The sequence below is a fragment of the Lactuca virosa genome, chromosome 5 (genome assembly GCF_052849685.1).
Source record: "Lactuca virosa cultivar CGN04683 chromosome 5, Lactuca_virosa_CGN04683_v6, whole genome shotgun sequence".
NCBI lineage: Eukaryota > Viridiplantae > Streptophyta > Magnoliopsida > Asterales > Asteraceae > Lactuca > Lactuca virosa.
Window position 1 is genome coordinate 33,555,676 of NC_136430.1, and position 27,669 is coordinate 33,583,344.

At 34.7% G+C, this 27,669-nt stretch overlaps 1 protein-coding gene, 1 long non-coding RNA gene and 1 pseudogene across 4 annotated transcripts; 2 read left to right on the forward strand and 1 right to left on the reverse strand.

Annotated features, from left to right (window-relative positions):
- Positions 1–369: 369 nt before the first annotated feature.
- Positions 370–4,179, forward strand: LOC145114875 (uncharacterized). Of its 2 annotated transcripts, XR_013711302.1 has the most exons (6): positions 370–690; positions 1,464–1,511; positions 1,651–1,808; positions 2,692–2,774; positions 3,518–3,571; positions 3,970–4,179. It is a non-coding gene; the product is annotated as an uncharacterized LOC145114875 (long non-coding RNA). The 2 variants fall into 2 exon arrangements; XR_013711301.1 differs by having other exon boundaries at positions 371–1,511; positions 3,970–4,177.
- Positions 4,180–8,891: 4,712 nt separating this feature from the next.
- On the reverse strand, positions 8,892–15,958 carry LOC145114749 (uncharacterized). 2 transcript variants are annotated; one of them, XM_079050836.1, is made up of 4 exons: positions 15,596–15,958; positions 15,051–15,261; positions 9,443–14,233; positions 8,892–9,172 (listed from the first exon to the last, which is right to left on the reverse strand). In XM_079050836.1, exons 1-3 carry the CDS (start codon positions 15,764–15,766, stop codon positions 9,447–9,449), a joined length of 5,169 nt encoding a protein of 1,722 aa, XP_078906962.1. In that variant the 5' UTR covers positions 15,767–15,958; the 3' UTR covers positions 8,892–9,172; positions 9,443–9,446. The 2 variants fall into 2 exon arrangements, with proteins under 2 accessions (XP_078906962.1, XP_078906961.1); XM_079050835.1 differs by having other exon boundaries at positions 9,438–14,233; positions 15,596–15,957.
- A 1,605-nt stretch (positions 15,959–17,563) lies between these two features.
- Positions 17,564–23,426, forward strand: LOC145111133 (putative sucrose-phosphate synthase 1; annotated as a pseudogene).
- Positions 23,427–27,669: the final 4,243 nt, after the last annotated feature.

A 27,669-nucleotide genomic window follows, 5' to 3' on the forward strand; every position in this document is an offset into this window, starting at 1 on the left:
TCTCATTTTAAAGAGTCACTCCTTACCGCTAGGTCAATGACCCTTTAGTCTTAATGACTAAAAATAATGGTTGTTCTATTGGATGCTTTAATGACAAAAAAAATGGTCACTGCATTAGAGGCTTAGTGACAAAAAATAGTGGTTATTAAAAAAATTTCGTTATTTAAACCCAACTAAACGGCATGTAGTGACGACACAATATGGTCATTGAAATACAAACTAAAAAAAGATTACTAATCATTAAATAGTGGTCACTGACCAACATATGTTAGAAGTAGATAAATTGGATCAAATAAATACATGTCATCAAACCACAAGGGTGAAAATGCGACTTACCCTAAACTATGAATGATAGAGTAACAAGACATGTAGACCATTATATGCAAACAAACCTCTTCAATCGTTTCACCACCATTCTCCTCCACCGTCTCCAAGCCCTAAACCTTCCCTAATCTCCAATTCATCAACTCCAAATCCAATTTCTACTGCTTAGGGTTTTTGTGTCAGCCGAGAGTTTCAAGGATCTGGGAAATGGCAAGTTCGATGACTACCACCGTCTATATCCAAGTCATCGAGGATGTCATCAACAAAGTCCGAGAAGAATTCGTCATGGCGAAGGAATTCCTTCGCCTCGATGTCGTTGCCACTTCTTACTTGCGGTGAAAGCACAAAAACGGCAACATGCCTGTGGTAAGGTTCATCCTCCCACTGACCGGCGCCACCTCTCTCTCTCTCTCTCTCTCTCTCTCTCTCTCTCTCTCTCTCTCTCTCTCTCTCTCTCTCTCTCTCATCGACTATATTAGATTTCGATAGAAGGTTAGATGGACAATTGAATCTATGTTCTTATGAGCACCATCAATTGACCTAATTTTATTTATTGTTTTTTTGTTATTTTCACAATTTTGACAATTGAATCCAACAAGCTTGACGTTCATAGGGAACAGTGGCTTTCTCAAGGTGTTTTATTCTTGCTTTGATTATTTAGATTGTTGATCTTTGTTTTACAGTAGTTATTAAGGTACATAGCCTAAAATGATATTAAGTGTAAAGAATGGTAAAAACAAGCTTATTAACTGTGATTTTTATTTGTTATGGTGTTCATTTTGTTCTAATGAAGGTGAAAATGTCCTCTATCTTCTCACCTCGATTCATAGGTAATCAAAATGAAGGTGAAAGTGTCATTTATCTTCTCATCACAATTCACAAGTAATTGGAATGAAGATGTAAAAGCTGTGATCAGTGTTTACCCTTGATTTATTCCCTGGTTGTACTGTTAGTTATTTAAGTAGCAGGAGACTGAAAGATATAAAAAAAGTGGTGGAGCCTAAGGCTGATCCATGAAGGGACCAAAGAACTGTCTTTTACTTACCATGTGCATATTTTGGATGAATATTATCATTTTGACTTTGTTTAACTATTGTGTTCCATAAAAATTCTTTTTGTCGTCAATCTGTTGTTTGCAGATGAAGGCAATGGAATATGATGTTCATGAGTCCTCAAAAGCAGGAAAGGTAATGGGTAATTCTTACTCTTTATCATTGGCAACCAATTGTTTTGAATTAAAAGCTTTATTCTTGCTAAGTGCTCTTATATTTTCTATCTTTCTAAAAATCTAACCTTTTTTGGTTATTGGATTCTTCATGTTGAAAGGAAGTGATAACAACTTGCAGTTCTACCAAGAACCTACTATATCAGGTCTCAGATTCTTCATTTGGGTTGGATTCAACATGAGTATAGGAACAAGTCATACATGTATAACATTGCTTCTAAAGTATTCAAGATTAGTCAAAATAATAATGCGATTAAGGGTGAGTTCTTATTCTTTTTATTTAAGATACATATTATAATTGTTATTAATAATCAGGCTTCTTGTCTTAGTGAAAACTGAAAAGTAACTCCAACCTAAAATAACCTTTCAACCGGACCCAAACCTCATAATCTATAATATAAATGATCGAGTTACCCTCTTTGGCATATTAACATAAGATGACATCAATATGATGATGTTGATCATTTCTTGTAATATAAATAGGACACACCTGGAGTGGGAGCTTTTATAATGATGTGTATTATGGACATTATATCTTCTGGTAAATTTTATTGTAGAACAAATATGGGGTCTTTTCCTCTATTGTATTCTAATCGGATCGGATAACAATTTGGGGAAAAAGGCAAATCTCCAACTTTTGTTGAAATAAGGTTTTGAATAACCACTTCATATATGTCTCAGTTTATTTTATGTACGTTCTATATGTTTTAAGCATAAATTCCTTTGTTTGCTAATATATTTAGCTATGAACACAAATCATGTTGGGGTTTAGGGTTCTTATGTAAAATGAGCTTTAACCCTTCGTTCTACATAATATATTTTTGGGTGTTATAGTTCCTTTAAAAGGGAGTGAATCTATTTAGTGAACGCATAGTCTATTAGGCTACTAGTTATGTGGTACTAAAAAATAATTATATAAATAGTTAATATAAATTGTTAATGAGGTTAGGCGAGTGTAGGCTTGTAGCTTTCATGATTTATAACTCACAAATGCTAAAACATATAATGATTATGAATACGAGTATAGAAAAAAAAATCATTACCTTAAACTGTAATCTTGATAATAATTTGCAAATTTATTAATTTGGTATTTTATTTTTGATAATAATAAAGTTCTTACTTGGTCTTTCCCCTTCTTGCAGTAAATTTGAAATTACCAGGAAACTTCTAGGGTTAAAATTGTATGGGGTGCGGGTGATTTGTGCTTCCAAGAATTCTGAACAGAGTAAGCCTTGACTTCCTTTATTCATATGAATTTTTATGGATTATTATATATGCCCGATAATGGTAAGAAAAAGCAATGTACTTCCCTCTTTTTACCAACATAGGTAATGTACTTTATTTTGTAAACCATAATAGTAATGTACATGCTTCTTTTACAACATTATGTACTTATGTTTTTGTACAAATAACATCAATTAATGTGCATTTCTGTAGCCATATTGTTAAGAAATGTAAGTACATTGTTAGTACATTTCTATTAGCGGTAAAGAACTGTAAGTACATTACTATTTCTTTTCTACTTAATGAGTTATACACTTATTCTGGACGAATATACATGGTTTGGTTGTTTCTTTTTTACTTGATCTCGACATAATGGCTTAATCATTTAAGTAAAAAAACTTGGTTAAAGTTGATGATGAATATTATGAGATTTGTTGTTTTGAATATAAGGGTAAAATGGTCATTTGGTATCCTTTAGACAGTTTATTATGTCCAGAAAAGAAAGAATATATATATATATATATATATATATATATATATATATATGTATACAATGCTTCTTATCCAGACATCGTTGAATTGTTGTATTTGAGTCGGTTAATTTCTCTCTTTTCCAGGATTTTTAACTAATAAGAATGTTTTCATCAAATTATTTATGTATATCTTTTATTGTGAAACGAGAGCCTCTTCTATTGTTTTTCTCAATGTTACTATGCATTATTCTAATGAGAAATTCTTTTGTAGGCTGGGACATGCCAAGAGAAGAACTTAAATAAATGAACAACTAAAAGAATCAAGGTTTGTTAATGAATTTTTATATATATAAATATTTAAAATGGTTTAATGAGGCCAATAAAGCCTTGTTTATGTTTTTTCCCCTCCATTAAGTTTTGTCAAGAAATGATATGTGGAAAATATTTGAGGAAACAAAAAGAAAATATAAATTAATGTTGAGAGTTTTGTTCCCACTTTCTCAATTAAGCTGTTCTTTCTATGTTAAGTAAAAAAGAAACATCTACACCAATGGATAAGGTGTATATATGAGTAGTTCTTTTTGACTTAATACAGAAATAACAACTTTATAAAGAGATTTAGGGACTTGAGTCTGTCCATTAAGACCTAAATTTTTACAATTTTTGCGGCATTAATAGTCAATGCAGAAGCAACTATTTCACTTATCTTTAACTTGTTTTCAGATAAAAAAAAAAGGACCATCCGTTCATGAAGATTCTCAAAGCACCATAATTCGATGGCCATAAAGACACTTGAAAATGTTTATTTTTATTTTGATGTCTTTTAATTTTAAAATATTTGTTTTGTAAAAATTTGATATCTATATGTAAGAAATAGTGACATATTTTAGATGATATGTTATTTATAACATTCTACTTCTATCTATGAAAATTCTATCCAATTATATTTATGAAAAATATATAGCAACTCAATTATAGCATTGTCTTTTCTCATAGTTTCTTAAACAGTGACCACTTTTTTTTGGGTCTCTAACAATATTTATTTAGTGACCACTTTTTTTGGTCACTAATTATATAAGTTAGTGACAACTTTCACTGATTAGTGACAAGATTTAGTGACGAAACCGGTTGTCACAGATTTAGTGACCATTATATTTTAGTCACTATTTAGTGACCACTTATATATTTGCTCACTAAATATGGACCTATAGTGACGACCAGATATTTGGTCACTAAATCACTTATTGACGACTCTTTCTATTGTTAGTGACCATTTCGCTGTTGTCACCAATTGGCATTTTTTTGTAGTGCACAATCTTTGATTCTATGAAGCATCAAATATGACACATACCTCATAATTAAGAGAAGGTAGAAGAAAGGAAGTCTTGATCCTCCAGAAAGATCTGCAGATTCTTGATCTTCATGAGGAACTCAACTGCTTCCTCCTCAAACTCCAACAGAAACCCCAGCCTTATGAGCTCACACAACATGACAATTAGGGTTAAGTGTTTCTTACTTAACCCATTAAGGACTTAATCCATCAAGTCATTTGCTCTACTATATACATGATATGGAGTGATTGGGCTTAATACATAATCCAATCCCAATGGCCCAAAAGTGGATCCAAATAAGCCCGAGGCCCAAATACTCACAATTAGGATTTTCCACCCAAACATGGCCCAATAGGACCAAAATTAATCTTTAAGCCCATTAGGGTTTTGGCTAGGTCCATTAGGGTTTTGCTTGTGGGGCACCACCTACTACCACCTCGGGTAGTGGTGGTCAACGGCGGTTCACAGCGGCGGCCACCACCTTACGGTGGTGGTTATGGTTCTTTTCATTAATCTTTGCTAATTAAAATTAGCATGATTAATCCAAAAATAAACACACACACACTAACTAATACACACACAGCCACCCTAGCAGTGGCCGGCGGTAGTACGTGGCGGCAGCCACCACCGCATGGTGGTGGTGGTTTTTATTCATTTTCTGGCCAACAAACCCTCACATGACCGAAACACATATACATACACGATTCTACTTGCTCATAAGGTCCAGCCACCCACCTGGTGGCTCATGGCGGCGCCATCAGCATAGTTGACGGCGACAGCCACCATGGCCGGCTGCCATGGTGGTTCTTCACGGCTTGTGCCCATCAGAAGAGACGCACCAACCTTCATTCGATCCTGAAACAACAACCCAAACGCACCAGATTCCTTGCAGCATCATATGGTGATGAGTGACCACCAGAGCAATTGGAAGGTTGCTTGGTGGCGGCAGCGACCGCTAGCAGCGGCCTGAATGAAACGAAGACGGGAGAACGTTGTTTGCGGCAAGGAGACGATGCGCCCATCACCACAACGACCACGACGCCTGTCGATGGTCCTAGTCCTCAACCACACCGGAGTAGCATGACGGTCTTCAACATGGCGGCTCTTGGCTTCGTCATTGACCGGCATAGCGATAGAGCGGCGGCTATTAGCAGCAACGCACATGGCGGTGACGAAGTGGCAGCGCCGGAGAATGGAGAAGGAGGGTGGTGGTGGCGCTGCAAGTCGAAGAAGGGGAAGGGAAATGGCGACCGATGCTTAGAGGTTGGCGGCTGCAACCTTTTCTTTAGGGTTAGGATTCACGTAAGGATATATACCAGTGCCTCTCTAACTTATTTCCATATTAACAGGATCAGCCCCTCCTTTCCTCTTTTCTCTCAAAATGAGTCCATAATTTACCCATTTAACCCTGGCTTTGGAAATCTCTTTCAATTTAAATCCAACATATTCCAAACAGCCCCTTGATTTCAAAAATATTTACAAACTAAATCCGAAACTTACACTTTTAACCTCCAACTTCTAAATTCTTCACAAATTAGTCTGTAACTTACATTTATTAATTTATTTAAATAAACGGGGCGTTACACATCACATAAAAGATTTTCTCACACAAAGTTTTGCCTTGGATGATCCAAACTCGCAAGAAAGTAAGGGGAAGATACATTGAGTGCAGACTTCTCTCCTTTGGACGATCCTGGTGTATACGAGCCCGTCATCGCAGATGAACACTAGGATTATATTCCCAGGTTTCGCTCTGATACCATAATAAATTGAATGAATGAAATTGTTTCTTAATTTCTTAATCAATAAACGATTACGGGGGTCCTTATATAGGAGTAAAAGCTAAAAGATAAGCACAAAGGGTTGATAATTATCCTAATCATTGAACAACAAGAAAACGAGTAAAGAATGAAACTAAAGATAATCTCAACAATTACCACTTTGTTTGTGTGCTTCCATTTGGTGTAGATTTGATATTTGCTTTGATAAAAATCTCAATTTCATATCGTTGAGGAATTGTTGGGTGATTCCATTCCAAAAAGATGATCCGCATTCTTAGACGCTGACCATCAGATCCTCCAATACATCAACCCATGCACGGGCCAAAATCACATGTTCGATCGTTCTCCAAGGTACAATTAGGGAACCAATTTAAGTGTTTGAGGATGACATTTTTAGCAATGTAAAATGAGAGAGAGAGAGAGAGAGAGAGAGAGAGAGTATTGAATGTTTGAGAATTGTGAAAAATGAATATAATGGTCGGTACTTATTTTGGTTGAAAAGTGGTATAAAATTTAAAATTAAAAAAATGGTTAATTCTTTTGAAAAGTGAGGAAAAGTAGGGAAATTGAAATTAATTAATGAGAAATTAAATATCTTCCTACCATTTGTTCCTACTTTTCCTCCTACCATATCAAATGTTGATATGTGTCACATTTAATTAGACATTTAATGAAATTAATAATCATTTAATCCACTTGTCAACATTTGATATGGTAGGAGGAAAAGTAGAAACAAATGGTAGGAGGATATTTAATTTCTCTTAATTAATTTCTCTCATTTACAACAGCTCGACATGCTGAGCTGAGGACGCGGTGTTTTTCGAGTTGACTCAACTATTGTTGAGCCCTCACCAAGTCGACTCCCCTTACCTAACACTCGGAAACTTGAGATTTAGAAATTAGGGGTGTAAAATTTGGATTTTTTATATATATTTTTTGCCTCTTAAGTGTTGAGAAGGGAGGAGATATTTGTAAATGAAAGATTTTGGTTAATGTTATTATGGGGAATCTTGGTTAAGCTTAGAGAAGGTAGCAATATTTACAATTTCATCTTGACACATTTTTTTACTTAATTTTAAGTTGATTTTTTTTATTTCATTTATTAACAACCTCGATGTAAATTTTATTTTAAGATCACTAGATATATTCTTATAAATATGATAATAACAAAAAATACAACATAACTGAAAAAACAATCTAAAAGAATTGACCTTGTACAACATAATTGCACCATTTAAAACCAAAGTAAAAAAATATGTACAAAGTTATAAAGCATAAAAGTTGTAAAGCCGTAGTTAAAACCAAGTTGTAAAAAACACTCTAGAAACAAAGATATAAAAGAAATACAAAAATGAAGTTGTAAAAATTAAAAAAAAAAAAAGAAAAAAAAGAAAAAAGAAAAGAAGAAAAGGGGGCTAATTTGTGCAAACAGTTCGGGACCATTTCATAATAAAAATTAAAACTAGCAGCAAACTTTAAAAAAAAAAAAGTTAGATAATCTGATAACTTACTATAGCAAGTCACATTGGTGTAGCTGATATAGTTTTAAAAGGTAAATGACATTGTACATAAAAAAAAAGTTAAGTGACTATACTAGCTAAGGAAAACCTTTACGCTTTTTTAAGACTCAAATCACCCCATGAACTTTATATGGATGTCACTTTATCGAAGAAACTTATATGATACAAATAATAATCAAAATATATAAATTCATTTAAGTTTAAATTAAGCACCTGTTCAATTCCATTTAACGACTCTTGAAAAAAACTTGAAACTGAAATGAAAATCATAGCGGTAAAATTATCATTTTTATTATCACTAATGAGATTTGGTCGAAATAGGCATGTGGTTGTATATCTCAAATAAGTTTTTTCGATGTTTTGTTGGTTAAAATGACAAACTTTTTAAATTCGATAGCGTACAAGACCTAAATAGAGAGACATGTCCAAACCCCAAGTGTATATAGAATTGGGATACACATGTAACATGTTACATGTCGATGCCTTAGGCTACGTGGCATGCTAAGTTTTTAACCTTTCAACTTTTCACCCCAAATAATTGCCATTTTATTTTCCTTATCAAAATTTCATTAAAAATTCAAGAAAATATCCTTATTTCAAACATTTCAAGAACAACCGAGTCTTAATTTTTGGGGACCTCATGCAGAGGGGTGTGGACATGTCGTCGTGCTATGCCTTCATCAACGTCAACATTCATGCCCATGAAATGTTGGGCATGCCATGTGACCTAAAAATCATTTGTATGGTATAAAGATAACATATAAAAGATAAAATATTTTTTAAAATATTTTTTTGTATATTACAATGTTACAAAAACTAGCTCTACTTTAATATAAAGTTCAGTTTGGATTGAATTTTGTATATCACAATGTTAACACTTTTATTCACGATGAGAATAAGACTATTATTTTTTTTTAAATGACAAACAATTGCTGTTTTGTATCAACTTTAGAGGAGCTTTTACATTTAATTATTCATGGCCAATTGGCCATAGACAATATTACGAGGATAAAAAAAAAAAGATAACCATACAACGTGATGTTTATGAATGGCTTTTGGGTGATATAAAACTTGATTTGTTTGAAGAAGGTCAATGACTACAAACATAGATAACCATTTGTTCCATAACATTCATTAAAAAACAATAAAAGCAAACTTAGAAATGTAAAATAAGGGAAATATTGGAGATTGTGGCACTAGATGATATTATACCAAAAAAAAAGCTTCATCAATTAACCTTCTGCCACTTTAAACAAACCTCCACCGCCATAACTCTGATTTATCAAGTTTTCTCCTGCATCCAAAACACAAAATGTAAATAAATAAATAACACCATCTTGAGTTGGCATCCACATCAACCAAGTGGTAGAAAGTTATTTGTTTATCATGCAATGATCAGTTGCTAGATACCATAGATAAAATGTTTAAAGTAGAATGCTTCAATTAACAATATGAAAGCAAAATACAAATACATGTTAGAAAATACAAACAAATAGCAAAATGAGGAAATAAGATAAATAAATGCATGTGAAGCAACAAATTATATGACTGACGCATACCTTACATAATTAAGATGAGAAGGTGGAAGTAAGGTAGTCGTGATCCTCCAAAAAGATCTGCAGATTCTTGATCTTCATGAGGAACTCAACTGCTTCCTCATCAAACTCCAACAAAAACCCCAGCCTTATGAGCTCACACAGATCTGGAACAAGCTCTTCATTATCCCACAGAACTCCCTCTGCTATTTCTTCAGCAAAATGAGAAGCGTATTCAATAACAGTCTTATGACCAGAAGATCTCTCCATCTTCTGCATATATAATTTGGAGTGCTGTTTGTCCCAACGGATCATTCTCCTGGGCTCCACATCCACAACTTCTCCACATGAAAAAGTCAAGCTGTATCTGACCGACATCTTTTCCGGTGTCTCAAAAGCTTCGGTCGCAAGCACACGGCTAACAGCTTCATGTCTCTTGTCTGGTTCGATTTTCAGATTAGGATCAGCAAGAAAGGCAAGAATGAGTTTGAACAAACCCTTTTTGTTGATCTTTTCTTTCAAATTGACCGGCTCGAATCCAGCATCATCAACATCAGATATGTTTTTCTGTGCAGATTCGGACAAGATCCGGACACCAAGTTTGGTGTAGATGTCGACAAGCTTGGCTCGGGTTAGGGTTTTCTGACTTGGCTGAGGAAACCATACGAATATGGGACGAGAGAAGGTTTTTGTAAAGAGATCTGTCAAGAAAAGATCATCACCTATGAAGACATCACGCTTGTCATACAGAAAAATTCTTCCATTTGAATTAGGATCTAAAACAGGGAGTTTGGATAAGTTGTTCTTGAAAGTATCTTCTGTTCTTGGGTTCCAGTTTCGAACCACAAACTCCCAAAAGGCGCAGCATTCTTTGTGTGTTACAATTTGGCTTCCTGAACTTTCCCACGAATACCACAGGAAGCTTTCCCATGCCTTCCAAAGCTTGCAGTAGTCATCAATCGAGGGATGAACCTTCACATTCAAAGTATTTGCAAACAAGTCCAGAATTTTGCTGTCATACTCAAATTTCTCCAAAACTTTCAACTGCTCTCCAAACAGATTGTTTTTGTCGTGGAGCACACAATCTTGAGGCAGTACCCACTCACCATTGTCAGTTCCTCTTGGGATCCATATCCTTTTACTATCTTCATCAACTGGCTCCCACTTGTATGTAGACAAGAAATTATAGATTCGGGAAATTGTTTCAAAGTTGGAGTGGCATTCGAGGTAGCCAGCAAGCAACTGGCATTCCTTGTTGGTATCGGTGATAACTCCTAAAGCTTTGAGCTCATCTTTGTAAGATACAATGCGAGTTCCATAGAATCCTTCATCGATAAAAGGACCATCGTTACACTTCAAGAAAGAATCATGGAAAGAATCAAAAAGCAAGCACTCGTCAGGTCGTCTGTAGCCAAAATAGGTTTTTAACCAATTCTTTTGAGAAACTTTCTCTAGGAATTCAGCAGGAAGATCCGTTCCACTCTCTTCTTTCAGTTTCTTGACAGAATCAAGCAGGGTGTAAACATTAGCAGGAGTAAGACTACTGCAATCTTGAGGTAAGAAAGGCCCATTAGCCACAAACTTGGCTCCATCTTTGAAATCTGTGATAACACCCAACCCCTTGAGATCGGTGTGATAGTTATGGATCTCATTGCCATAAAAGTTGTCATCAATGAAGGGAAGCAGGGAGATTGTAGAAATTGGTTCCCATTCAGCACCAAAAAGAATGCACTCTTTTGGTGGTCTGTAGTCACCAAGTCTCGTCCTTATCCATTTCTCTTTGCGTATGCACTTCTTGAAATCCGAAGAAAATTTGATTTCCAGTTTCATTAGCTTTCCATAACATTGCAGAAACGAAAGGACATGTTCTTTTTTGATTGAAGATAGCGAAGCCTGTTGCTTGAAAGTTCGGGAGAATTCTTTGCTGGCATCCTCAAAATCCACCATCACACCTATGTTCTTTAATTCGTTCGACATAGTAAAGATAGACCTCCCATAAAACTTTTCATCAAGAACAGGGAATGATCCGAAGACCTTAAGAAGGCAACCCCATTCAGATTCAGGGTTTGACAAGAAACATTCAGATGGGCATTTGTAACCCAAATTCGTCTTCAAACACTTTGTGTTTTTAATCACTTGGATCAGCTTATCTGGCGATTGCAAATTCTGTATGCACCTTAGTATCAGTAACATGGCTTCAGGAGACAAACAAGTCAATGAAGATGAGGACTTGAGGTTGTCTAAAACAAGCTGATAACTATTATCAAAATTCACAACCACACCCAGCAGATTAAGTTCATTCTTGTAAGAAAGTATTTCTGTGTCGTAGTAATCTTGATCAAGGAACGGAATATCACTAATTTGTGAAGCAGCATTCCAATCCTGACTGAACAAAACAGACTTGCTAGGAGTCTTATCGCCTCGAGTTGTCCTAAGCCACTCTTTTTCTCTGATAACTTTGATGAACTCTCCACAGGGGATAGAATGCTTTCCTAGATACTCAATAAACTTCAGTATCGAAAGGACATTGTCTTTGGTAAGCTGTGAAGAAGTTGCAAGATCCATGAGACGCTTACCAATAAATTTACAGGCGTCTGAATCCTGAAACCTAACACCAATTGTTTCTAACTCATCTTTGTACTTCTTCATTGTGACACCATAATATTTCTCATCCACCAATGGAATATCAACAAGCACAGAACCATTCTGTAGAAGACTTCCTTTTGTAGAGTCTAACATGAATGACTCTGAGGGCGGGCGATAGCCTAGAGTTCCATTCAAAGAAACCTTCAACCAGCTGCCATTTTTTATTGATGACAAAAACCTTTTTGGTAAACTAACCTCTGATAACCTTAAATTACGTAGCCATTTTAGAAGCAAGAATGTGTTCTTTTTAGTGAGAGGAGAAGAGAGAGTAGGAATAGCAGCATTAGGGGGGGATAGATTAGGAACATCAGAAGCTTCAACATATTTTTGAAGAAACAAAACAAGCTCTTTCCCTGATGTGACATCACCAAAATGGGTCATACTACGGGTATAATCTTCACCCAGCTCAACATAATTATGCTGCCTCCAAGGATTTGAACCGATCAGCTCCACCCATTTGCTTCCATTAGCAGGCACAAGAACTTCTCTATGCTCTCTGGTTACTTGCCCGTAGTTATCAACAATCGGCATATCACAACACAGATTCTGAACTTCATACATCCGCAAGTAATCCTTTTGTAAAGAGTTGTGTAGGAAATGGGCATAAATCACAGCCAGCTTGCTGTTACTTTTTAGTGAAGGACCAAGAAGCTCAGCGTATTCACAAACACTAACAAACTCAACCTTCACCTTCTCTTTAAGCCATTTCACTAGTGTTGTCTTCTTCGAACATGATTGCATCGCTTCTTGTGTGACTTTTGGCAGAAAAAATTTACCTAGTGAACATTGGAACTCGGTGTTCCAGTTTATCAACCATGAGAAATCATCAGAATCAGAATCAGCAGCCAGCAGCTTGTTTGTACCAGAGACTAGAGTAATTACATCAACCTTGCCATCTTGCCCAATATACTTTATCAGTGGTGTATTCTTCATGTTGGTCTTGTAAAAACAAGACCCCCAACTCCCAGCAATGAATAACAGAAGCTGTATATAAACATCCTCTGAGACACCCATTACAAGATTGGAGCTCCCAATGCATTTGGCATACCATTCATGGCTTACAGGTTTGATTTCCAAAAAATTCAGAATCACATTGTAATCACTTTTATCAAACGAAGAAGCCAGAAGATATGCTCCATGAGACGAAATATTGGAAAAACTAACACCTTGTCTCCTTGCCTTTTTGAGTATGCTCCAAAAAGCAGGCTTCAGCCTGCCAACTTCATTGGGTTTACAAAACAACTTCTGTTCAGTGTGTGTCTCACATGGGACAATAGCCTCGTTCATCAGCTTAGCTTTGATGGCATCCCTGACATGGTTCAGTTTTGGATGGGATGACTCATAGACAGGTAAGAACCTAAACATGTTTGGGAGACTGGAAACAGGAGCATTTTCTGTTGTTTTCACCAGTGAGGTAAACGCATTTAGAAAAGCCAGGGGAATGCAATCAAGAATTCCCTGGTTCCATTTGTTGTCCCAGAGGATATTTTCCCTTGATGAGGCCAACAGAAAATCTGCTTGGATTATGAATGGAAAATTTGTGATTGTTTCCGTTGGTAGAAAGGAATAGATGCCAGGCAAAGTTGAACCTCTAATGAGTCTTTCCCCAATTGGAAAAGCCAGGGTGATTGTCCACTCCTCTACCTCCATTCTAACATCAACTTTGTTTTCCTGCTTCACTGGAAACCTCTGTTTCCACATGTAGTACCCACATTCTGTTTCATCTTCATCATCACTATCATCAGCATCAGCAGTAAGATGAACTGTATAAGAAACAGCCTCCATGCTCTTTGATGTGAAAAAGTTTTTCTCACTGGAAATAGATATTGCGTTAACAGGGTCGAGCCTAGGATCCTCATTATCTTTCCTGACAGAAAGCCGCCTTATTTTTGAAAGAAATAAGAGAACTTCAGGATGGACGCTTGAAAGCTGATCCTTGACTGGTTTGACTTTCTCTGGTTTTAGTGGCAACACCAGAGTTGTGGTTGGCAGGGAAGTAGCAGAACCATATACACTTTGAATGTCAGATAGTGTTGGATCCTCCTCCACCCATTCAGGAACAATATAACCAACATTACAATGCTCACAAGGTTTTTCATTAAACCTTATCTGATACCCATTACTGAAAATATAAGGCTGAGCTGTTATCAGAAACACACTCTTAAATCCAATTCCTGCAACGACAAATTAGACGATGTATCAGAACAAGTGAAAATAATAGATCAAAGTCATCAAACAAAAACAGAGGTCCGATAAAAAAAAATCCATCAGCATGTGGCATGTATCTGTTAATTAAGAATCATCTAATGTTAATTTAATATAGAGGCTGTTGGATTGAGTCGTGGTATTAACATGAATCATTCTATGTGAATCACTCTCATCCACATACCGATTTGATAAATAAAAATACTCCACCAGTCCCGTATGTAACAACATTGTCTTTGTTATGCATGCATGCTTAGAAGCTTCTTGTTGTCAATTCGGAACTGGGTTAAGATTAAATATCAAGCTTGATCACACATGAAACGCCAGAAGTTTTTGTTCAAATCATTCTAGGACCATCAACAAAAGAAAAAAAAAATCCTTTCATAACATGAAAATAACCTGAATTTTAAAAGATGTTGATGTTTAGAACAAGTTGTGGTTAGAGAAATAGTCCAAACATGCACACTATCGATGTTCAAGCTTGAATTTTGACCTCTCTATGTCCAAGAAGACAATTTACTTTTCTCACATACCTAACAAACATAGTTACTTTATCCAAAAATCTTTAAAAACGTTTTAATTACATAAACGCAATCATCATGTAACCAAATAGTCATTTTTAATAGATGATCCTATTAAGTATTAAGTTAGCAGCAAAAAAAAAGATTACCGAATTATAATTTATCATCAACGTAATGTGCACCATTGTCCATTATTTGCAAGAAATTCAAGATGCAGAAGAAAAAATAATACGAGTACAAAAGTAAAATAAACATCAGAGGTTACCTTTTTCGCCAATATAACCACGCTTACGGAGATCTTTCTTAGTAGAACGTCCCACGCTACAAATCGACTCAATGTTCTTATCGGAAAACCCTTTCTCGTTGTTGAAAACTAACAATGTCGCCGGGGCTCCGGTGTTTGTTATGTCTTTTGATGTAATCACGAATTCCAAGGAAGGATCAACCCCTTCCGGATACTCGTTATCCTCCGCATTCTGTGAAATAGCATGAAACCAAAAAACAGCTTATAGTCACGAACAGAGCCAAAACTTTTAGCAAGTTAACTCGGTTATTTAATTGATAAAAACTTAAAATCACTTTATAATTCTTAAAAAATGTATATATTACAAAAGAATTCAGAGATTTTTGAAGTAATCAAGTTTAAAATTTAAGAAGCAGTGACCGATCAACCACCATAAACATTTATGACAGAACAATCAGAATTCAGAGCGGAAACATAATATGTACAGAGAAAACACCATGTTTGAACACTTATATTCTACTCGAAATGATAACAGAGAAAATAAATTAAACAATACTATGATATACCTGAATTAGTTCCATAAGAAAATGCACATCCTTGGCGTAAAGCTCCGCAGAGAGATTTTTAACCGCCTGATGAAGATCCTCCGTTAACGGATTCAGTTCTCCGCCGATGGAGAACTTCCTCCTCCGTATCTCATCAACATGTTCCCTCGCTGCCGCATTCGTCGACGCCATTGCAATTGTACAAACATACAATGCACGATTTGTCTCAAATCACAAACAACTAACACACAGACCTTAACTAACCTGTTCGATCAATCAATCACATACTATGTAGATTGAATGGTGAGAAGATTGATGAGAAAGGACGAATAGATCATAGGAACAACGCAAAGGAGTGGAGAAGCGACTGTAAATGATTCGTCAATACCGAGTCTTGAGAAAATGAGACTCTTTCCCTTTGCCGGCCAGCTTTTGGCAAGGTTCAGTTCTAGCCCCTGCTAAATACGTTAACTACAAATTAACCTTTTTAAACTTTTAGAAAATCATACGAAAGTCATTATATTTTTAACATTTAACTCAAAATTGTAATTTTTTTTAAAAATATATATATTGACATTTCTAAAGTTCATTTTAGGGGCTGTTTGGCAGGATTTGAATTTTTAAGATCTAAAATTTTAAGACGCTCTGAATTTTTAAGATCTAAATTTTTACATGTTGTTTGGTTGAAATCTCTGAATTTTTGTACTGCATGATAAGAATGACCATTTTACTCTTCTATATCATTTATTTCAATTATAACATTGTACTTTCAACATTTACATTTTTTTTTATTAAAACATCATACTTGGAAAACTATAACCAATTCCAGCATTCTAATTTCAATTTAATCTTAACAAGCACAGAATCAAACATACATTACTTCACCAAAATCAGAAAATCTAACATGTCTTTACTTCAAAAAAAATCACAAAATCAAGGTAATTGACCTGTAAGGAAAGGAGACCATTTTCTTATTAGGAGGAGGAATGGGAAGTGTAGAATTCAAGGTAATTGAAATAGATCCATAAGAATACAACAACACTTCGTTCATGCTTCAGCCAATTTTCTATCAATCTACATCATTAGTTAATTACAGTGCAATAACCAAATATGAAACAAAAAACCATCCACCTCTAATCCATACACAAAACCTGCAAATCACATGAGCAATGACCAAATCATAAACCAAAAATGACCTAATCTGAATCCAATCCTACATCAGGTCATTTGGACTATTAAAGATCGGAGGGAGGAAAAGGGAGCATTGAAGATCGGAGTGGAAAGGAGAAGGGGCGTTAGTGTCGTGGAGTATAAAGAAGAGAAGAGGGATATGTGTGTCTTTTTTTATTTCAGACATGGTTCCAAGTCTGAATTTTTATGAGGCTATTGATTAATTGAGAGGTTTTTATTAAGATGCTATGAATCTGAAAAATTAAGAATTTGCCTCTTAATTTCTCAATTAAGAGGCTACCAAACAGCCCCTTAGCCAAATTGAGAAAACTACGACCCTTGATCTTTTTAGTTGTAAAATGACATCCAACAGCAACAAGAAGGAATTGCTAGCGTTAGATTATTTTAAAATTTATACCAAAAATCAGGTTTTTCTTATTATATATTATTAATTCTCAAAATGTTAGCTACAGTTCCTTTTATCTCTTTCTTATTTTGGCACGGAAGTATTTGTCTTTCTTATTTTGCCACTGAAACTTCTACTTCTCATTTTGTCGCACAGACTGCCATACAATTTGCCATCGTTATCTTCTCTTCCTCACACCCGGTTGCCGCCATTGTCCTCCAATACGGTTCGTTTATGTTTTCTTTGTTTCTTTTCCCTTTCTTTTTTACTCTTCCTTCCTTTTCGCTTCTTTGCGTTTCTATTTTGTCTTCACGTCTCTCTTCCTTTGCTCTCCGTCGTCTTTGTTTCTTCTTTAGGTATGTGTTGTAATTCGTCTTATACAATCTCATGTCGGCAATGGCAAAAGGCTTATGATGGAGGTAAGTAGGTTGTCACATCTTCCTGTATTAGTTGATTTTCCTCATCGACACCTCTCCAGCTCTTTCTTTTCCCACCATATACGATAAATTGTTAAGGTAAATGGAGGTCCCGGATATTTTCTTGCCATCGGAAACGTTATCGGCTTTGATGAGATTGATCTTCATCGCTCCTTGGTTAAAGTAAGTCCAATTCATTGATTTTTTTTATTAATCTATATATGTGTCTGTCTATTGTCCCGTACTTCTGTTATGTTTTTAACTTCGTTTGGAGGAATCGAATTGTGGTGTGTATTGTGTATTGTGTGTATTTATGTTGCTTTGTTTATTTTTTTTCTTTGGAATTGGGAATTAAACATCGTCGTATGTATATGCAAGCCCAAGCGACGAGGAGTCCTCAATAGAAGAACACCAGACTTGAGAATATGTGTTGGAGGATTTGGTATTTAGGTCGTCAGAAAAAACAAGTTTTTACAACTTTTGTTTACTTAATTGTTAATTTTTTCTACTCAAATTTTTTCTTATGCAATTAGGTGTTGATTCAGTTGGTGAATTTCATCTGAACAATCGTGTGAACTGTTGGTGATTAATAATATCCAGAGAAATGAATGTAGACTTATAACATATGTAGATTGATGAACTTCCTACATAATTATAGGCCGAAAAACTATTCATACCTTTTTGTTTCCAACGTTGTTAACATCTTCATTCTGTTCATCAACTTAAGAATGAAGAAAACCATGGAGTGGCTAAACGCCGAATTGAACGTGAAAAAGGCCGCAGAGAAGCAGTTGCAGATATGTCAGAATACTTATCAGAAGGGGGAAAAGGAGAAAACATCAATGATGTATCTATTCATGGTGAAAGCTGATGGGTTTTGAGCAAAAGAACATCCTATGTGCACATGCAAAACCCTAAAGCTTTGGATCTAGGTTTCTCTATTGTACATGCAAATTTATCCAAAGCTTATAAACCCTAATCTAGCATACTATAAAAACGAGATCTATAATAAAACAAGTTTAGATGATACCTTTCAATAGTTGCAAGAATCTTCAATATTCAAGGAGCTTAGTATCACAAGTGTAATACCTCTAATGGCTTACAAACACCACGAGAAAGAAGATGATCTAGAAGAGAGAAGGAGAGAGGCACAATTTCGGCTATAGTAACTCTAGGGTTTCTTGGTGTAACCGAAACTATTTCCTTGGGGTCCCCTAAATAGCTGAGCTGCTAGGGTTTCAGTCAAAACCCTAATTGGATTACTTAGGCCCTAAGCAGCTTAAGAACCTTCTGGAATAAGGCCCCCTTGGACGAAATTAGAGTGGGCTTTCACTCTAAATTTCGTCCCACTTATATCCATAAGGATTCACAGCCCAAACTCAATTATCTTATAATTGACAATTTCATCCCCCCCTAATTTAATTAATCTCTTTTAGCCACATAATTAATTCTTAACTAATTCTTGACCAATATTAATTAAACTATATGATTTCTCTTTTAATATATTATTCATATAATATATCAAAAAACCATAATAACCTCTCTCTCTCTCTCTCTCTCTCTCTCTCTCTCCATAAGTCATTTTGTCATGTTGCTTTAGTGAAGGCAACCCAAAAGGACCATGCACAACCGGGTCAAGTACATACCAAATATAGTTATGGGCTTAGATACTAATCCAACAAAAGTCACAAAGGTCGTTTGCCCAGAATGCCTTCCTTGGATGCCATGGAAGCATGGGCCAATACACAAAAGGGGAAAAAACTCTATCTTGTATTAATAAGGTATAATCACAATCATATATCTCTCTTTTTCCCTCTTTACCCTTATCAATCAACTAACCTACATTAACATCACTTGTCATGTACTTATGTTACAATCTTCATGGATTAATACGTGGTGAAAACATGGAGCTAGGTCATGATTCTGATACAGGTGGACAGGTACATTTCAATAATTCCAGTCTTACCCTTTTGTTCCTTTTTGTTGATTTGAAGTCATTATTTGTGCTTTCTCTATCAGGTGAAGTATGTAGTGGAACTAGCAAGGGGATTAACGTTGATGTCAGGTGTCTATAGAGTTTATTTACTTACAAGACAAGTAACTTCACCGGAAGTTTACTGGAGTTATGGAGAACTAACAGAAATGTTATCTCCAAGAAACTCAGATGGAATGACAGATGAAATAGGAGAAAGTAGTGGAGCATATATAATCTGTATTCCATTTGGCCCAAAAGACAAATATGTCCCTAAAGAGCTTCTATGGCCACACATCCCTGAATTTGTTGATGGAGCACTTGGACACATCATCCAAATGTCCAAAGTTTTGGGTGAGCAAGTTGGTGGTGGATACCTGTGACATCCCCATTTTCACGGCCAGAAAAGACCGATTTTGTTTATGCTTTATAAAAATCAGAGTACCTCTTTTAATAAAAATGTTGCGGAATTTGTTCCCAGTAAAACATGATAAATACGTTATCAAAGCATTTCCGAAGAAAAGTATTTTTATTCATTTTAAAACATCTGGAATGTCATCGTCAATACAGAAACATAAGCATAAACAGAACTTACATTCATTATCACTAGTGATTTATATCTCCTTAATCTATCAGTGTAATGTGACTTCATATCAACACCTGTGGTATAAATAAACTAAGTGGGTCAGGTTGGGAAACCTAGTGAGTACATAGGGTTTTCAACCCACAATAATATAATTATTATGTTTAAACATCAAACAATCAACCCAATTACCCATCCCCATTATCTTCCTTACTCTTAAGGGTCTACCCTAAGAGTCATATATCCTGCATTCGTTCATTTCGAAGTCCCTTGCTTACAGGGTTTATAAGACATGCACTAATTCCATAGCTGCCAATGCACTAAATCCATAGCTGCTAAAGTTAATTTATCAGGTACTAAATCCATAGCTACCAGTGTAGGTACTAAGTCCATAGCTACCAACACCTAACAGGTACTAATTCCATAGCCACCCGTGTTTACCTAATAGGTAATAAGTCCATAGCTACCAGTGTTTGTCAAATAGCCAGTAAGTCCATAGCTGCCGATGTTATTTATTAGGCACTAAGTTTATAGCTGCCAATGTTTACTCACATCATCTTTTATCTCTTATTATTCATCTACCCATGTCATACCCAACATATTTGTAGATATAAAATACATATACAGTTTAAATCATTTAAAACATGTATAAAATCGTTCATCCAGCATAAATAGCAAGTATATAGATAATATGCACATGTGGCACGTAGTTTATATAAAATACTTCATATCTATGTGTAAGATGAAAGTAACTATGCACTCACTTGTCAAGGTGGTGATTCCGAACTTAGACAGCGTTTCGTTATTCTTGACACAATTTCCTTCGTCAAAACCTAGTATCATTACCACTAGGGTTTAGTCTATCATTTACCGAGACTACTTAATAGTCTAGCTATTATTACTATTATATAAGTGTTAAACAATACTTATATAACCCATAATAATAGCCCAAGTACTTATTATAAGTTCCTAAGAACGTTACTATAATTAATTAGAAGCTATATTAATAATAACGTAGGCGTAGCTCACTTACAGCGGGTTTTATAGAAAACCGGACTTTGCTTGGAGCAGCGTTTCGAAACCGAAAGACCCTTTTTCTCAGGACTCCGGGAGCCTTGGGGCTTCCTTCAGGTGCTAGGGGGTTCACCTAGGCTTTAGGGAGCTCAAAATAGGCTAGAGAGAGAAATTTTTTAGAGAGAGAATGAGATTTGGTGTGAAATGCTCGGATCCCTTCGCAGCCTTTTATAGACGGTCAGCAGCTCGGTTACGCTGCGCGTTCGGAAGGGGAACGATGGGCGTTCCTCGGATAGGGTTGCCAGTTTCGCACCAGATGGCTCGCACATCGGATGGGATAAGACCGAAGCTACGCGGGGCGTTCCGACCTCGTACGCGGCGCGTATGCGAGGCGATTTGGTGCGATCCGACGGGTGCTCTGCGATCAACGATGGACGGCTGAGATGAGGCCACGTCATCGCTTCTCTCATCAGCTTCGCAAATCCGACTCCAAACTTCAAAAATTTGTACCTTTCGCATACGAGCTCCGTTTCCGACGTTCTTTATATTCACGCGTAGGTGGGAACGTACTCTACAACTTTCGTTTAGACTCCGTTGGCTAATTTTGTCTTAATTTTAAAAGTTATATTATTAACAGGCCGGGACAGGGTTAGTCCGTTAATAACCCATAACTTCTTCATTCGACGTCCGTTTTCATCTGTCTTTTTATCATTATGCTACTGTCAACGAGATCTTCGATTCTCGTTTAGGTTGTGTCGGCTAGAAACTGCTCGATCTAATATTCGAACTTCGGGCTATACACTGCTACGCCGAAACTTCGAAAAATCATAACTTCCTCATACGAAGTCAGATTTGGGCGTTCTTTTTATGGACGCACTTAGTTTAACGTATTCTACGACTTTCGTTTAGATTGCTAAGGCTAAATATTGCTCTATCGTAAATTTACTATTTACGCTTCCCCGTGTCGTGTCGGTTCCGTCGCGAAACTTCGACGAGCCATAACTTCTTCGTTATAACTCGGATTTCGGCGTTCTTTATATGTACGAAACCCTTGAGACATATTCTACATCTTGGTTAAGATTATTTATTCTAAATAATCTTTTGTCCAAAAAGTCATTTTCGATCCTTATTATCTCTAAATTGTCTAGCTCGGATCTACGGGCATTACAATACCCTGTATGGCTTGTTGCCATTCATGGTCATATGTTGATGTTGGTGACTCAGTTGCCAGGCTGTCAGGCGGCCTAAATGTTCCCATGCTTTTTACTAGTCATTCACTTGGAAGAGATAAGTTGGAGCAGCTTTTGAGACAGGGGAGATTGACAAAAAGATGAAATCAATGCTACTTATAAGATCATGAGAAGAATTGAAAGTGAAGAGAATAGTCTTGATGCCTCTGAGATTGTTATTACTAGCACTAGACAAGAAATAGATGAACAATGGAGATTATATGACGGTTTTGATCCTGTGCTTGAAAAGAGACTTAGAGCTAGGATCAGGCGGAATGTTAGCTGCTATGGAAGGTTCATGCCTCGTATGGTTGTAAGTTTCCAAAAATACCCTTTATCCATAATCCAATATTATGTACATTTTGTGTTATTTTTGGGAGAATCGCGGAAAAAAAAAACATTTAAAATTTCTTGTCAATTTGTGGTTTAATCTTTTATCCACCATTATATACTTAACTTTTTTTTCCAATAAAATCATGGAATTTTTAGACGTTTTTCTTGATTGACCGGATATAATAGGCAACCTATCACCCGTCTTTTGTTATTCTATCTTCACGGAACAAGTAAGCCCTAATTTTTCGATTTCACATCAGTAATTAAATATTCATGGATTTCCGTATCGTCTCAGTTTACTATTGAATAATTTTATTTTATTTGATTTTTTTATATTTTTTACTAGACTGATTTCAACGGGTTGCTATTCAATCATGGATGGAAGGATGTAGGTATTTCTTTTATTTGGCTTCAATTTGATACCGAAGTTTATTTCTTATTTTTTTTTATCGATTTTACAACTACATTTGTTGTTTTATATGTCTTTAATTTTGGGTTCAATGTTTTTTACCTGCGGTTTTACAGGTTTACAGTCCGACCATAGCACAAACTTATTACATTCATGCCCAGGACTACAATTCAGGGCCGGCTCTACCATTTGCAAAACTAAACAAGGGCTTAGGGCCCCCAATTTTAAATCTTATTGTGTTATATATGTATATAAATGTATTGCTTGGGATACAAAGACAAGTTGAAGTTTGGCTTGGTGGTAAAAGAACTGATTTATAATACTAAAGGTCTCAAGATCGAAACTGTTTGCTTACTTGAAGGGCCCCAATTTTTTTGTTTGCTTAGAGCCTCTAAATTGGTTGAGTCGCTCCTGCTACAATTGCAAATGGTATTTTTATGCCTATGACCAGCAGGTGGTTCGAATGATGTATGATCTTGACAAGAAGGTAGAAATGTATGCTTCCTTCTTTATCTTATAAGACTTTATGTTTTTGTTAACTTGTATCTAATCTTCTTTCATGTTCAGTTATACATGGAGAAGACTGCCCTATATTTGATGAGTACAATTATACAAAGTATGTGGTGTTTGCTTTTTTACAAAGTTTGTCTTATATTTAAAAAATTAATTACATTCTTGCCATTTTCAAAGGTTCTTGAAGGCAGAGCTTATCGTCTAAATCATCCATGGGTAGGAACTATGAACATATCAGAAGTTGATATTATAAAAAATGATGATATGATATACGCAAGGTGAATGGAACAAGAGTATTTTTATACAAGTACTAATTATGGACACCTGGTGAGTAAAATGGGTTCAGAATATCTACCAAAGCTTCTCTTACAGGTAAGGTCATTTTGATCTTTTCTTCTTTAAAAGCAATGACTTATAATATCATTATTTTTTTGGATAATTTTATTAATATCATTTGGAATCTGTAATTAAAGCAAAAATATCGGGAGTTATTTCCCTGATAAATAAAGGTTTTAAAGAGACGGAAGCTGAGTTGAATCACCTTGGAAGACCAATTGCAGTTGATGGTGGAGTAAGAATCATTTTTTTTTCAAAATTCTGATTTATTATTTTAAATTGATTGGCAGAGTTCTAACACGCAACAAAGTGATTTCGATGGCCATGGTGGCTTTGAAGCATCATCATATCTCAAAGACCAAGTCATGAAACTATTCTTTCATCACAACAGGTACGACACCTTTTGTATTCATTAGCTAGAAATGATATATAAAAATTCTAGTTATATTTTTTTGGGTACTTAAAGAGAGGTTTAAATTTTATTATGCAGTAATTGATGAAATTACCAACCTTAACGATAAGGTGATGCTTATTCATGTTACATGTGGTTTGTCTACTTTATTTTATTGTGATAAGCAGTTAACCATTAACTAATATTTATTTTTGTCACTTCTTTTGGATCCCATGACATGAAATCATTAAATCATTGGATTTACATAAAAGAGTCAAGTAAATAGGTTACATTTTTTTTGGTATAAAACAAATTTTCAAGTTACTTCTGGATAACAAGATTGTATTATATATATATATATATATATATATATATATATATATATATATATATATATATATATATAATTTGCAGGCCAGGACACTATGACGTTTGCAAAGGACTGGAACTCGCTATAATTTTTTCCCAATTCTTAGAAAGTGTTCCAATTTTTAATCAGGTTTACCCTTTCACTCATCATTTCTAAACATTAATGAAACTTCATATATGGGTATTTCAGTACTTTACCAATTTTTACTTTTGCAGCCTCCATACTCCTTTCTTGTGACATTGGAGGAAAAGATGCAAACTCACCCATTTATGAAGCTATACACAAGTTGACATAAGATTTGCATGAGTCAAATGACAATACTGCCCTTGCCCCTTCACCTCTGCCTACCCTATGACTTTCAACAATCGGGATCTCTGGTAATTTGTGTGGAATAATTTATCAATATATTAGTTTTTAACTATTATCTATTATTGACGGTTGTGTAATTGGTTTAGGGTTGCCAAATATATCATGTATATGATTTATTAATTAATTTTATTTTTTTAATTAGTTATTCTTGCAATTTTTTCTTAGGCAAATTTTCGGTGATAGCAATGTGCTTTACCATGAACTTCATATTTCTTAAGCATAAATAGCAACTTTTTGACATAATTTAGTAAAAAAATGAATTTTGTTACTCAATTGTGAGTACGTTTCATAGTAGTTGTGTCACTTTGTTTTCACTAATATAATAATATGTTCTCCTACTTGGTACAGCTTCAAATAAGGGAAAAAAAACAAACACAGCGCCAAAGGCGCAACTAATTCTCCTCTAGTTTGTATTAGTTTATAATGAAATTGGGCGTAAAACTCATGTATTACACGAGTTGATTAAAAAAATAAAATATTAAATATAAATAATAAATATTTTATTAAAATAAAATTTTGAAATAATGAATGAAATTTTGATATAAGAAACATATTAATTGCAATTTAGTATAATATTTATTACATTTGATAGTTTACATATATAAATATAAGTATTATGTAGTTTTTTAATTTTAAAAACAAAAAAAAAACATAAATTGATGTGTGGATATTATTTATTTAAAAGATATCATAAAATGACAAGTGTCAAACTTATTAGAGTTTGACATGTGATAAAATTATCTTCTATAATTATAATAGATTTTAGTTTCATCAATACAGTTGTTTTGGTTTTGAATTACCTCATTTTGTAGCGGCTTAGCCTGATGTATGGTCCCCAATCCATTGTTTTATGTGATGTTTGCATTTTTTTTTTATGGTGAAGGAGTACATCTATCAATTAGTCGACAACTCCATAATTAGTAGAATAAACTTGACGAATCCAAATCTATGTCTAATAATGCCTAAAGTAAAATGTTTCAAGTAAAATAAGTGGCATAAGTCTAATACATCAAGACTTGCAAGCACTACAATTCTGGTCCAAACCAAAAAAAAAAATCACAATAATATTAAAAGAAATCAAATGTCCTTCAATTTTTTCTCTATTATCATCTTCCTACCCACTTAAAAAATTTATGACACTCATATTTAATATTATTATTTTAAAGTTTCAGATGGTCTTTCTATCTATTTCCCTTTTGCCAAGTCATGAAATCGGCTACTTTTAGTTTAGGCGATCACCATCAGTAAAGCTAGAGTTAGAATTGACAATTCTCGATACAACCAGGGTCGGCCCAAGGGCAGGGCCAGCTGGGCCACTGCCCAGGGCATCAATGGACATAGGGGCATCAACTTTTGATTTATTCTTTTGGGTATACATTTCATTTAGGCCCAAGAAATATTTCCTGACAAGGGCACAATTTGAGGTTTGAGAAGGCAGAAGCCAAACAGGAAAAAACTAAAAAGAAAACACGCCTTAAATTTCTTGGTAATCGTGTCTCGCACGCTTAATTCCAAGAGTCAATAGAACCGGAGAAGACGAGGAGACGGGAGCAGTATAAAATATCAATAGTAACTCTGATTTCTTGTTTCAATTTTTTTGTACTTCTCCCTTAGTCCCTTTACAGCTTTACACTACCGAGAAAACCGAGTTCTTCTTCTGATTTTGAGTTTAAATTTGAAGTTATTAGTTTTCTGGTTAAGTGAAAGGATAAAGCACATGAAGTAGTATTAGACTGTAACAATTGACTTCAATTGGTCTTATTAATTATTATTAATATTAGTTCTTTTTTTTACAGTAGTATTGCTAACATAGGTTTTGCATTAAGTATTGTTTATATTGATTCTGAATTGATTGTGATTTCTGTTAATCTCCATAATTTCATTAGTTCTGACTTCTTATTTTTGGAATTTTGTTAACATTGATTGTTGATTCTGATTTCAAGATTTAATTTATTTTTATTTATTTATTTATTAATTTTTTTGTGAATATTGGTTTTGATTTCTAGAACCCTTCTTGCGTTTAGGACGCAATACACCATTTTTGCTTCTTGATTTATTAGTTTAAGCGAGACTTGTTTCTTTTTGTTGCTGTTTTCCTAGTTTTTCTTGACAGAAAACTACACAAGGATCTCATTTGTTCATATGCTTAATTAACGTTTCATTTTTTTCATATGTTTTGTTGAAAGTTATTGCTTTATTTCCTTTCCACACAAATGCTTTCTGTTTTATTAAGTTATAGAAATTCATTTTTATTTATTTAGTTTTGTTGTCATTCGTCATCAAAAAACTGTTGAAAGCGTTAAAATCTTTATATATATATATATATATATATATATATATATATATATATATATATATATATATATATATATATAGTCTTTTTAAATATCATATTGCCTTTTGGATTATAAATTAGGTAGATAATATATTGATGAAACAAATGAGACTTTTTAACTCTCAACGATTTCTAATTTCATGTTTTGGGTTATGTTGAACAATATGCAAATTATATAATTATTATTAAAGGATAATTGATGTTTTTCTTCAAGATTTTTAATCCTCATTAATGATTTCTAACATTTAG